Raw genomic sequence first — 13,744 nt, 5'->3', positions numbered from 1 at the left:
GTTAACATTTGCAGCGGATTTAGCATCAGAGTTTATGTTAACATTTTTCTTATCAGAATTTACACTATCAGACTTTGTATCAGAATTTACACTAGAAGGAACAATGGAAACTTTCTTTAAAGAAGGTTTTATTTGATAATAATCATAGTACAAACTATGATATTCCTTACAAGTATAAATGGAATGCCATAAACTACCACAATGAAAACAAGGATTTTGTGGCTTATATCTAACAGACTGACTCTTAACTCCTGACTTTGAAGGTAAGGAGTTTATGTTCTTATTCTTCCTGCAAAAAGAAGCCAGATGGTTAGAACTTCCACAGTTATGACACATTTTCCTAGGAGCTTCAGGAATAGGCTTATAATAATTGCTTTTATTCACACCTTCCTTTCCATTCCTATTTTTCCTAGGTGATTTTACCTTATTTGCATTCTTAACATTTTTCAGCTTATGCTTAAACCGATTCTTAGTCATTAAGCCTATATTTACTTCAGCTGTCTTTTCATGTTTTAGTTTGTCAAAAGTTAATCCCTCTTTAACTTCTGATTTCTCATTATCAGACTTTACAGTTACAAACTTAACAGGTTTTAACTTTGGCTTTTGCTTAACAACAGGCTTAATTTTTGCAGTTCCTTTATCATTCTTATCCTCTCCATAACCTAAGCCCTCTTTCCAATTTTTACTACTTAGCAAATTCTGAGTTGTTCTGCCAGAGTTAGTCCAAGTCCTGATAATCTCTCTTTCCTTTTCTAACTCAGTTTTTAGAGATTCATTCATTTTTAGCACTTCATTCCTAACATAAAAAACATCATCTCTATCCTTCTGAGTTTGATGGAACATAACTAACTCTTTTTCTAAGAAATCATTTCTTTTCTTAAAAGCAAGATTTTCAGAAGTTAATCTTTCACATGTTAAAGTTTGATCTCTATAACTAACAAACATGGTTTTAAGATATCTTCTCAACTCATTAATATCATCAGTATGAAAAGCATAAGTAGTCTGAGGTACCTTTGTTTCAGCAGCTTCAGAACTGCTCTCAGCACTTTCTTTATCAGCATTTGCCATCAAAGCATAGTTCTCCTCATTTTCAGAGTCTGAGGTGTCTGTCCAGCTTTTCTTCTTTGTGACAAGAGCCTTGCCTTTGTCACCCTTCACTTTCTTGCAATCAGGAGATATGTGGCCTTTCTCACCAAAGTTATAGCATTTGACATTGGTATAATCTCCTCTATCAGACTTTCCTCCTCTGCCCTCAGATCTTCTGAAATTCTTCTTATCAGAACTTGTGCCTTTCCTGGAAAACTTATTTCCCTTCCTGAACTTCCTATATGCAATCTTTGTGATCCCTTTCACCATAAGAGCAAACAACTTCATCATCTCCTCATCAGCATCAGTCTCAGTCAAGCTTTCAAAATCTGAGTCATCATCACTTTCAGAACTTGATGACTCAGTATCAGACTTTGTGAAAAGAGCTTTACCCTTGTCTTTCCTTGAGGTAGCTATCTTGGGGGATTCTTCTTCAGCCTTAAGAGCAACTGTCCTTGACTTTCCTCCTTTCCTCTTACTTCTTTGTTCCATCTCAAGTTCATGAGTCTTGAGCATTCCATAAATTTCATCAAGAGTTGTTTCATCAAGATTGTAGTTGTCTCTTATTGTTGTTGCCTTCAAATCCCAGCATTCAGGAAGAGTTAACGGGAATTTAAGGTTTGAATCTTCAAGATCATACTCTTTATTAACCAATGACAAATTATTCAAGAGTTTGACAAATCTATCATATAAATCAGTCAATGACTCATTAGCCTTTGAGTCAAAGTGTTCATACTCTTGAGTGAGTATTGTCTTCCTGTTCTTCTTAATTGTATCAGTTCCCTGACACCTTGTTTCCAGAGCATCCCAAATCTCCTTTGCAGTCTTGCAGTTAATTACCATGTTTGACATTATATTATCAATGGCACTATACAGTAAGTGTCGTACATTAGCATCCTTAGCAATTGATGCGATATCTTCAGCAGTATAATCACTCTTCTCCTTTGGTACAGTCTTTGCTGCTTCACCTGCAACTGCAACTGCGAGCTTGGTTGGTTTGTGAGGTCCTTCCTTGATTCTATCAAGATATTCTGGATCTGTAGCTTCCAGAAACATGGTCATCCTCACCTTCCATATAGCATATTCAGATGGTCTCAGTATGGGAACTCTGATAGTCTCATACCGACTTTGAATTTGTGTTTTTGGAGGTTCTTCAGTTTTGGTAGGCTTAGTTGGAGTTTCTGTGTCAGACATGATTGTGTTTGGATCTTAAACTGTATGTGCGTTAACAGAAGGCTCTGATACCACTTGTTAGGTCACACACACTGTAGAGGGGGTGAATACAGTGTAAAGTACAATCAAATCGAACTCTAATAACTCAAATAACAGAAAACAAACTTTATTGAAACAATAAACTCTATTACAGTATGGAACTGTTACCTCTCAGTGATGAACAAATATCACGATAGCTGTTAGGGTTACAATGAATAATCTTCTCGAATATGATAACACTTATAGTGTAAACCCTATGTCTGTGTTTATATACTACACAGTTACAAGATAGTCGCTAATTGATATGGAATATAATTCTACTTCCTAAAATATATCAATCAGATATCTTTTCTTCCAAGTATTCTATTCTTCATAGAATTCCTTCTTCATGCATATCTCTTCTTATGTTTATCTCGATCTTCTTTCCTTTAATCAGCTATTGTCCTTATCTGAACGTCCTTCAGCACTTAAGTTCTGATATCCATCTTCTGATGATTATCTCCTAATAATATAAGTACTGATATCCTTAAGTCCTGACTTCCAGTAAGTACTGATTTATCCTGTTTAAGTAAGATCTGAAAACTAAACATAAATCATATTAGCCATGACATTATCAAATATATCTAACATGCATGTTGACTTGTCGATATCTCTTGGGACTTCTCTTCAAGTCATTCTGGACTTCTTGACAGACTTCTCGATATCCCTTAATCTGTGACATATCGATATCTGGCTTAGAATATTTTTCTTAGAATAGTATTATTCAAATCTAGGCTGCTACACTTCTCTCCGACACATGATCAAAATTTGATCTTCTTCCAGAGTTTATTTCTTAGCTTGAAGGTTGTTCACAGAAAAACCCTCCAGTCTAATCTATTAAACATTATTACAGACTCAAGGAAATTACAAAATACAAATATAGATTATCATACAAATTATCCTTAGGGTTGTCAATATGACTTAGTCTTGTTATGTACAGGCATGTCTTGCACAACATACAATTATCTTAAGTTAAGTAATTTTTCAATATAAAGTAAAGGTTATTTATATAAATGTCGAGAGTTAATTGTATTATTACAAATCAAATTTCAACAGGCTCAAAATCTATGGAAGATTAGTATAAATGCACCTCCAACATGCTTTAAGTGGCTTCTCAAATCACTCAGAGCCTCCCTTTCCTCTTTATTTTTAAGAGTCACGACTCACTCTTAACTTGTATCTTATAATAAATTAATCTTTCCACTTTCTTTCTTTCTCTCATTCTTTTATTTTTTATAACTTCAATAAACTTTTAATCTACACTAATCTATAATAACCAGAATGAGTTATTATTTGGTATACATTTATTTTGGTTAGTTTGGTTATTCTTTCAGTTACGACCATTAAACATCCTTAATTAAATAATTAAAATCCTTAAATCCAAATATTAAAAGAACGCCCGGTTCCGAGGTTCGAATCCTTATAATGACAAACATGTATTTATTATTTATAATTATAAATATACAAATAAGATCCTGAGTTTGAACCTTACCAATAACAAATATTTATATTATCATTTATAAAGACATAAATAAGTTTAAAGGTTTAAATCTCATTAATAATATTTATTTTTTAATATTTTGTCTTAATTAAAAATTATACACATTCAAGTTAAAATTCTCATAATAAGATTATAATTCTCATATTGCTAGTTATAATATAATTGATAAAGTGCTACTTTGTTATAATATTTATAAATAGTGGGTTGAGAGTCTATTGAAGATGCACTTATACCATTTATAGTATTCAAACTCACAACCAAATATATACCGGACACAATAACCCATCACATGTTGGTCGGAAAAAGTCCGCAATTTGACATACACTAGTTGTTGACTTATGCTTATTATAAAGGCTCCAAATACCCTTATTTCCATTGATATCGATATATAGGATGTGACTCAAATGAGAATCCACATTATTCTAAGATATGATATTTTATTTCAGCCCTTCATTTTTAAAATTACAATCTGACAACCACATCTTTATTTGAATAGAAAAATATATTAATGCAAATTATTATTTGTAATTTTTTTTATTTTTCTTCATCTATCACCTACCACCACCACCTACAACCCAAACCCATCACCTCCACTAATATCTCCCCCACACACAGCGGAGTTTCCGTTTTTCCCCGCTTTATCCCCGTCCCTACGCACTCTATATCTTTCCCCTATTTATTTGTTACCTTCATCATCCCCTTCGACCTCCCTCCATTTTCCGATCATTAGCACCGACAATATCTGTTACATCCTCGTTCAGATCTATCCGTTATTTCTTTTATTTTTTCTCCATTATATACGATTAGTTCATCTGAAAAATGACATATGATAATAATTTAAATGGTGATGTTGTGATGATTGGCCGTGGTTGTGAGTTGTAGGTGGCCGAAATTGATTTACTGTGAAGCTCTAGAAATTTTGAATATGATAATTTAATTGGTAAGAATTGTGGTGAGTGTTGGTTATTGGGTGATAATAGTATTAGTGGTGGTAGTATCCGTAATACTTGATGTTGATAATCGAAAGATTGTGGTTGGAGCTGGCAGAAGTATACTGATGATTAGTGACGATATTAAAACTAAGTGATTTTTCAATACAAAGTTAAAGTTATTTTTGTAAATATCAGGAGTTAATTGTATTATGATAAAAATGTCATTCAATTTTTTTATACAAAATTCTAATAATTTTGAATATTTTTTCTCAAATTAACTTCATAAACGTTTTTCTCAATGAGCGGTTAAAATTAGATCTCATATTTTCAAATAGTAATTAGTAAACATTTTCACATTATTAAGATAATGTTTATATGTAATATTCTTAAAAAAATGATTTTTCAAGAATTTCTCGATTAAATCTTATCAACATGATTTTTAATATTTGATCACTCTCTATAAATTACTTCGATTAATTCTTAATTTATAGTTTAATCCATAATCTAGATCTCAACTGACTAGTCTAGATTATCAAATTTTATAATCATCTACTAATAATTATTTTTTTTGAAAGAGATCTACTAATAATTATTATTCACAAGCTAGTGTACTCATACGCTAACTTACCAAAAAAATTAATCAAAATGTATGCACACATGTAAATTACATTAATTATGAAATTTGATTTGTTAATAATGTCAGTTTACCATAATTAATTACAAAGTAAATAATATTTAATAATTATTATTCACAAGCTAGTGTACTCATACGCTAACTTACCAAAAAAGTTAATCAAAATGTATGCACACATGTAAATTACATTAATTATGAAATTTGATTTGTTAATAATGTCAGTTTACCATAATTAATTACAAAGTAAATAATATTTAATAATTATTATTCACAAGCTAGTGTACTCATACGCTAACTTACCAAAAAAGTTAATCAAAATGTATGCACACATGTAAATTACATTAATTATGAAATTTGATTTGTTAATAATGTCAGTTTACCATAATTAATTACAAAGTAAATAATATTTAATAATTAAATTTATATTAAATAAATATATTAAATATAAGATTATTAATCTATACTATATTATAATAGATGAATATTAAAAATTTAGTAGTCGATCGGTCGGTACTTGCTGAAATTATTTAATTAACCTTGATTTTTAATTACTAGATTTACTTATTTTCCCTAATAAAATAATATAATATTTAACAAGTTCATATAAATAGTCTAAATAATATATTTTAAACAGATTCATACCGGAGGAGACATCTACTTCTTTACCAATGGAACAATTGTTTATTGATAGAATCTCTAAAAAAACTTTTATATGTGGTAGCGATTAGTGTTTATCAATTGGACGAAATCTCTTAAAATGCAGATTGCGGCCATCACCTGAATCAATTATCTTAGTTCGCCAATTTCATGAGTTCGACAAATTGTCTTTAATATCTATGCTATTATATTAAAATCGAAATAATATAAATATTATTATATTATTTAGACTATTTGTAATTATATTCATAATGTAGTTATATAAATATAAATAGAATTATAATTTGTCTAATGGTATCGGGTTTAAATCTATCTATCTATTTATACTATCTTATATTAGACGAAACATAAAAAATTTAGTTGGTACGGTGCTTCGTTAAATTACTCACTTACCCTTATTTAATGATTTCACTATTTTATTTGATTGCTCTTACTTAATTAATATATAAATCAATTAACTTTTTAAACAAAATACGTTACCTTTTTTATTTATTCCTACTAAAATACGTTTTCTTATATTTTAAACTCTTCTAATTTTATCCTAATTCTAATTTATATAATTCTAATCAATTTTAATAATCGAAATCAATTAGGATGAAAAGAAAATCAGGTAATCAAACCACCATGAACTCTAGCCTCTATACCTCCGTAGTCCGTGCATTTTCCATTAATCTAAATAAATGTATTATCTATAATTTGTATTATATTTGATCGGTATAAAGATTTCGGGCGACAACGTAATATATATTATTCGCCCGGGAAAAAAATTATATTATTAATCCTGAATAAAAAAAAATTAAAGAAAACTAAATATAATTAGTAAGATTTTGTTAAAATAGTATGACGGGTCACACCCTAATATAAAATAATAAATATAATTGATTCAACTTAAAAATATACTATTAAAATCGACCTATATAAATAGTTGATCGATGCAGTTACATAGATTAAAATATAATAATAACATTCGTACTAGTTAAACTAATCTAATATCCAATCAAGTTAAATAAAATTAAAAATAAGTATCACACGATTCTAAACTAGTATCCAATAAATTATAAAAGAGTCAAGGAAGAACCCGAAGGATAGCGGCTGCGGGTTACCTACAATAAAAAAAAGCTAAGGAAGTAACTTTGCAAGAATAAAATGTGAAATGCCATGGTATTAGATTTATCAACCCTAATTTATCAATTCTTTATTTATATAAAAAAATCGAAAAATAAAAAACCACACAAAATATAGGCCGATTCATTCACAAATGACAAAACGTGACACACTTGAGTAATTTAAACAGTAGACCCGACAATTAAATTAAAACCACCCGAACTCTCCCCCAATTTTTTCAAAACCCTAGCTCAATGCTCTCAGTTCTCAACTAAATCTACAAATTAGCTCTGCTAAAGGTATGTTCTTGCTCTCTCAATTTGCGTGCTAGGTCTATAACAAGTGTGTTTTGCTGTTTTTTTGTTATCTGTGATGAATAATAGCGTTGATTTAGATACAGAAAATAAGGGTTTTAGTGGGCCCCATGCTGGTTTTGATAGCTCTAAAGAAGATAATAAGTGTGAGCTTGTTAATGATGATGTTGCTGTTGGTAGTTTAAATGAAGTGGTAGATGTGTGTGGTGAAGCTAGGGTTTCTAAAATGGAAAATGTGGAGTTGGTTGGTGTCGATTCGGAAGTCGAGAAGAGTGGGGTGAATGTTGAGAGCCGTCGAGTGGAGGTGAGTGATGGGGAGGATGAGGGTTCAAGTAGTGACAAAAAAGGGAATAGTGAGATGTCGAAAGAAGTTATTGATAGGGGAATTGGAAAAACGGAGAAGACGGGGAGCTTTTATGATGTAGGGGATTTGGTTTGGGGGAAGGTGAAATCGCATCCGTGGTGGCCGGGACAGGTGTATAGTGAGGAGTTGGCATCGGTTGCTGTTCGGAGATCGAAGACAGCGGGGTATGTGTTGGTGGCTTTTTTTGGGGATTGTAGTTATGGGTGGTTTGACCCTTCGGAGCTTGTGCCGTTTGATTCTAGTTATGCTGAGAAATCACAGCAGACAAATTTGAGGACTTTTGTGAAGGCGGTTGAAGAAGCGGTTGATGAGGCGAGTAGGAGGTGTAGTTTGGGTTTGGCGTGTCGGTGTAGGAATGTTTATAATTTCCGTCCGACGACTGTTTCGGGGTACTTGAGTGTTGATGTTGGGGATTTTGAGATTGGAAGTATATACTCTGTGGATCAGATTAGGAAATCGAGGGATGATTTTCGGCCTACGGAGATGCTAGATTTTGTCAATAGACTGGCGTTGTCATCGGTTAATGTTGAGCATGAGGCTATAGATTTTGTAAAGAGCAAGGCCACTGCTCTTGCTTACAGGAAGGCAGTTTATGAGGATTTCGATGAGACTTATGCGCAGGCATTTGGTTTAGTGCCACAGAGACCTTCCCGTGGACAACAAGACGGGAACCAGCCACCAAAACTAGCAACTCCAGGTACGATAAATCAATTTCTATCTACATGATTGATGGGTTCAGGACTTCAGGTTTAGAATGTAGTACATTTGGTATCATACTTTGTTTTATTATGCTTCTGATGCTTGCACATTTTTTCTTAGAATATGAATGTAGATGACAGCTTTATCAGTTCATCCGAAGAAAATGAAGTTTCCGCACAATTTCCTTCATTAAAATTCTTAAGCACAATGCAGTATGATTATGTTACTCTGGTATATCTTGTTGTAGCATTTTCCTTTATGGTTGACATCTTTCTGTTGACCTACATAATGTTCTCTGTGAGAATTTCTATGTTTTAGTGCATCTCTGTCGAATGTTGATTAATTTTTATAGCACTTGACGTCCGCAGCGTTTCTTTGCTAATACTATACTTGAGAGTTTACATGCATTAAATATGATTAATCAATCTGTTATTAAACTTTTTAAAATCCTATCTCTGAGAAGACATTAACACATTTCAGAAAACACTTCAATGACTAAATTATTTATATGATAAAGCATGTCCTATAAAAAAGACTTATACGGACACTGCATACTGTATATTTATATAGAAGGCAAAAGTTAATAGATCAGTGTTGATAGATACTCTGTATGAACAAAAGGTCTTGGTCTATCAAAGTTGTGAAGATATCTGTTTTTTGCCAAAAGGGAAACTATTTATCTAGTTCAAAAGATAGTCTGAGAATTTTCCATGTCCACATTGAGTCATATTGCTAAAGAAAAATATGTATTTTATTGAAAAGGGGGTTCTATTTTTGTCTAATTTATATAAGATTAGATGTATCATGTACGGAACCACTATATTTTTGTTGTAATGTGTGATTAACTGATTAATGGTTGGACACAACTTAATAGGAATTGCTTGTATATTTGAATTCTATAGTTTATGTTGATGTGCATACCTGAAAAATACTTTTTTGTAAATTGTATTCTGAGAATTTATATCATTTTAGCGTTCGTAAGCTTTTGTTCCAGTTTTATGAACTCGTGCTTGTTGCATATTAATCAGAGATCCTACTTTGTATAATTTACATTTCACATTGGTGTGAAAATTTTGTTTTAAATTTGAGAATCATATCCTTTGGTTGTTTTCAGCTCCATTGACTGGCCCCCTGGTGATCGCCGAAGTTCTTCACAAAGGGAAAGCCAATGTGAAGTCACATAAGTTCAAGGAGCATGCAAAGAAGGATCCATATATCTTTGGACGGGATGATGAACCAAACGAGTTGAAAACTAGTGTTGGAGTCCACCGAGGCCAAGCTTCTTCCTCAGAGAAGCCAGTGTATGGGGACGGTTCTTTGGCAACTGCTGCTCTACAAAACAAGTCCTCATTCGTCTCTAAAAAGCACAAGGTTTCAGCAAAACATCAGCGGAGAGAAAGTTCAGCAAGGGGTGAGGTATCAAATCAGAGACAAGAAGCGGGTGAGAATGGAAGCATGACTGCGGAAAATAAGACGGCTGGGGTGGGGGTTGGCCACACTGTTTCTAGTATAAATATGATTGATTCTTCTAATGGTACAGCAGTAGGTGAAGCTTCATCACAACTTTCTCAAAGAGGGATAAATACTTCTAATTCAGTAGCTAATAGACCTTGTCCAGTCAATGTCAATGATGATGAAGCACGCCTTACGACATTTGAACCGGTAACAAGTTTAGAGCAGTCATCGAGTCAAGAAGCCAAATCTAAGTTACATGAAGAACAAGGTCAAGATGGTTATGTTACAAATCCTCTGGGGACAGGCGAAGCAAAGTCTGGCAAAGAAGGTTCTTATCTTAAAAGTGGTATTCAAGCTAACAAAGTGAAGGTTCTTAAGCGACCTACTGACGAACTGAATGATAAGAATTCGACCCCATTGATGAAGAAGCGGAAGAAGGAATTGATAAGCTCTAAAAATACGAAGATGCCCCTATCTGGTGGAAAATTTGAGAGGTCAGTGGGGAAAACAGCTAAATCTCCTGGTCACATTGCTATCTCTTCCCGAGAGGATTTGCAGGTGGGCTCTCATATAAAAAAAGAGAAGATCTCATATGAAGCAGGGAAGGTGAGTCAAATGGCTACGATAGGGTTGGAGCTGCCACAGCTACTAAATTCTCTGCAAGCCCTTGCTCGTAGTACGGAAGGCAGTATTGGCTGTATGCCAGTTGTAAGGCAGACCTTTTTAAGATATCGTTCGCTTGTTTTTGAAAAGAGCTTGGTCTTGTCGCCAGCTGCTGATGGCGATTTAACTGAAATCCGTGATAGTGATCTTCCAGCTGTTACTAAAGCCTTTAATACTCATGCCGAGGGTGTCAGAGAGCGGCCTTTTAGTAAACTGCAGAAACAAGGGGTCAGGCCTGATGATCTTTCCAAAGGTGGGCGGAAACGAGGACCATCCGATCGCCTAGAAGAAATTGTTGCAAAAAAGAAGAAGAAAATCAGTGATATGAAAGTATTAAAATCAGAAAACAACACTGTTCAGAAGACGCCCATTTTTAAGCGGCCAGATGGAATCAAAGAAGCAAGTGGGCTCACAATGAGATCACTTAAACCTGCACCTTTTAAAAAACCAGAGACTTATTATTCAAGAGCACCAGATCCTTTGATGTTGGTAATGAAGTTTCCACCCCAAGGAACACTGCCATCCATTATGGAGTTGAAGGCTCGTTTTGCTCGTTTCGGACAATTAGATCATTCTGCTACTCGGATATTCTGGAAGACCTTAACATGTCGTCTGGTCTATCTCCACAGGGCTGACGCAGAGTCGGCATGCAGATTTGCTTCTTCTAGTAGTACTTTGTTTGGGAATTCGGGTGTCAAATGCTACACGCGGGAGGTTGAAGTTACAGCATCTGCCACTGAACCTGGCCAAGCTCAGAAGGAAGATTCATCAAAGGGCACCTCACAGTCAAGAGATTTGGCGGTTGAGCAAAGACCAGGAACATCTCTTACTTCTCATACTCTGCAACAACCAGGAAGCCAGCCGAAATCCATCCTTAAAAAATCAAATGGCGATGAGACTAGTGGTACTAATGGAGGTGGGAAGGGAACTCGTGTAAAATTCAGTTTGGGCGAGGAAGAAACAAACAGAGGGGGAGATCAATCAGTGATTGGTAATAAGAACATTAACAATGCTGTTTTTGTTGGTGGTGCATCATCTTCTTCTACTCATCTTGGAATGGATTTTAATAGTAAGAATATTGTCATTCCTCCACCTCCCATGCCTATGCTTCCTGTACCTACTACTCAATATTCAAGACTACCAAACTATTCAAACTTTGCTGAATTTGCTTCAAGAAATCCTCATAATTATAACATTGCGGTCTTGCCACCATTGACCCCAACTTTGCCTAAAATCGATATATCACAACAGATGACGGGTCTTTTACACAAGTGCAATGATGTTGTTAACAAATTGACAGCTTACCTAGGATATCTGCCTTTACATCCTCTTTGAATCAGAGACAGAAAGTTGCAGTCACATACTAGTAATGATGGGAAAAGATAATAAGAAAAAATATTATTCATGGATAATAGTGTGTGAAAAATATTTAGGAGAAGGTTTGATTGGGGAGATGAAGAAAGCTCAGCCGGTTAAAAACGTTTATTAGCTCTTGAAGACAAAAGATTTATTGGTGAAATGGGTTCCAGCATTGTTGGTCATCGAACCAAATACTTCAAAAATGAGACCAAATACTTCAGAAATGTGATTGATGTATCGATGATAGCAACTAGCAGATTATTATTGAGCATTCTGTTTTGCTACTCATGTCTGTTGAGGGCTAATAAGTACGAGTTTGATGATTTATATTTATATTGTTCAAACTATGGGAATTTGACATTTTAATCGAGTTCATTGGCTAGTTTGCTTTGCCAATGAACTGGATCTCTCTCGTTAATGTATGGAATATGTAGCATATAATTGCTGGATTATCACAAAAGAGAAATGAGCATGAAAATTGATGTTACCATTCTCTTGTGAATGTTCTAAGACTTAAAACTAATATTTCTGGGTTCCATTCCATATTATATTTTTCTCGTAATTTGTTGTCGTTGGCCCCTATAATGTAGTTAGCTATACTAGCTTTATACCAAGAATATGCACAGTATAATTATAAATACTTTTATATTTTTTAATTTTCTTTTAAAAAATGTTATGTTTGTTAATTTAATCTTATAATTTGATTTTATTTACTTTTAATGATAATATATTCTTAACCATGGCAAGTAATAAATAATATATTTTCAAGTTTTTTTTTATATTTGTTAAATTATTTATAATTATATTTTTTCAAAATATTAATTTCAATAAATTTAAATATTATTTTTTTGTATCATTTTATATTATATTTCTTAATGTTTTTAGCATAAATATTGAAAATATATGTATAAGTAAAATTTATAACTAAAAATTTAAAGTTATATGGTATAAAATTCATTTTTAAACACTTCAAGTAATATATAATATATTTTCAAGTTTTTTTATATTTTTTTGTAGTTGTTATATTATGGTTATTACTCCCTCCGTCATGACCAATTCTTTATGTTTGTTTTGGGTACGGAGGTTAAGAAATATGTATAAGGTAGTGAAAAAAATAAAGAAAAGAGGGTGAAGTGGTGGGACTCATTGATTTTTAATATATAAAAGAGAGATAGTGGAGTAAAATAGTGGGAAAAAAGAGGAAAAGTGGGAAATTGGTGGCACCATTGACTATTTTTGGTAAGTTTTGAAATGTAAATAATTGGATGACACATCCAAAAAGAAAAGTGTAAAGAAATGGCTGGAATAGAGTATATTTTATGTATAAACATGTTACATTTTTTTCATTTTTTTTTCATTTTTGTGTTAATTTAATTCTCTACATCTTATAGTTTCTTCGAAATTTATATTTATTTATGTATTATATATTTTTAATTATATTAATATTTTGATATATTATAATATTTTAACTTTAATTAATTTCTCTTTATTGTCATTAATTACGTATTATAAATGTATTATAAATTATTAGAGTTTATTGTGAAAGTTTCATATGATTCACAATTATATATAAAATATAACAAATTAGCTCCCTTACACTAATTATATATAAAATATAACATATTTACATTTAAAAAAACTTAAAATTATTATTACTTATTCCTAAATTATGTTATTATCTAGAAATGTATTGAATATCTACATACTATATTTGTAACATTTTTC

The 13,744-nt window shown here is 32.5% G+C and overlaps 1 protein-coding gene across 2 annotated transcripts; it reads left to right on the top strand.

Moving 5' to 3' along the window:
• Positions 1 to 7,343: 7,343 nt before the first annotated feature.
• On the top strand, positions 7,344 to 12,555 carry LOC141670696 (PWWP domain-containing protein 1-like). Of its 2 annotated transcripts, XM_074476650.1 has the most exons (3): positions 7,344 to 7,464; positions 7,566 to 8,540; positions 9,657 to 12,555. In XM_074476650.1, exons 2-3 carry the CDS (start codon positions 7,706 to 7,708, stop codon positions 11,993 to 11,995), a joined length of 3,174 nt encoding a protein of 1,057 aa, XP_074332751.1. In that variant the 5' UTR covers positions 7,344 to 7,464; positions 7,566 to 7,705; the 3' UTR covers positions 11,996 to 12,555. The 2 variants fall into 2 exon arrangements, with proteins under 2 accessions (XP_074332751.1, XP_074332750.1); XM_074476649.1 differs by having other exon boundaries at positions 7,344 to 8,540.
• The last annotated feature ends 1,189 nt before the right edge of the window (positions 12,556 to 13,744 follow it).

Source organism: Apium graveolens, chromosome 7 (genome assembly GCF_009905375.1).
Source record: "Apium graveolens cultivar Ventura chromosome 7, ASM990537v1, whole genome shotgun sequence".
Classification (NCBI taxonomy): Eukaryota; Viridiplantae; Streptophyta; class Magnoliopsida; order Apiales; family Apiaceae; genus Apium; species Apium graveolens.
This window is presented reverse-complemented; position numbering and strand designations above follow the sequence as displayed.

What these genes read in the sequence shown, in the direction of transcription:
- LOC141670696 (XM_074476649.1), top strand. Translation starts at nt 7,538, where the DNA reads ATGAATAATAGCGTTGATTTAGATACAGAAAATAAGGGTTTTAGTGGG. An exon ending in ACCAAAACTAGCAACTCCAG is followed by an intron (nt 8,541 to 9,656) that starts GTACGATAAATC and finishes GGTTGTTTTCAG; the next exon opens with CTCCATTGACTGGCCCCCTG.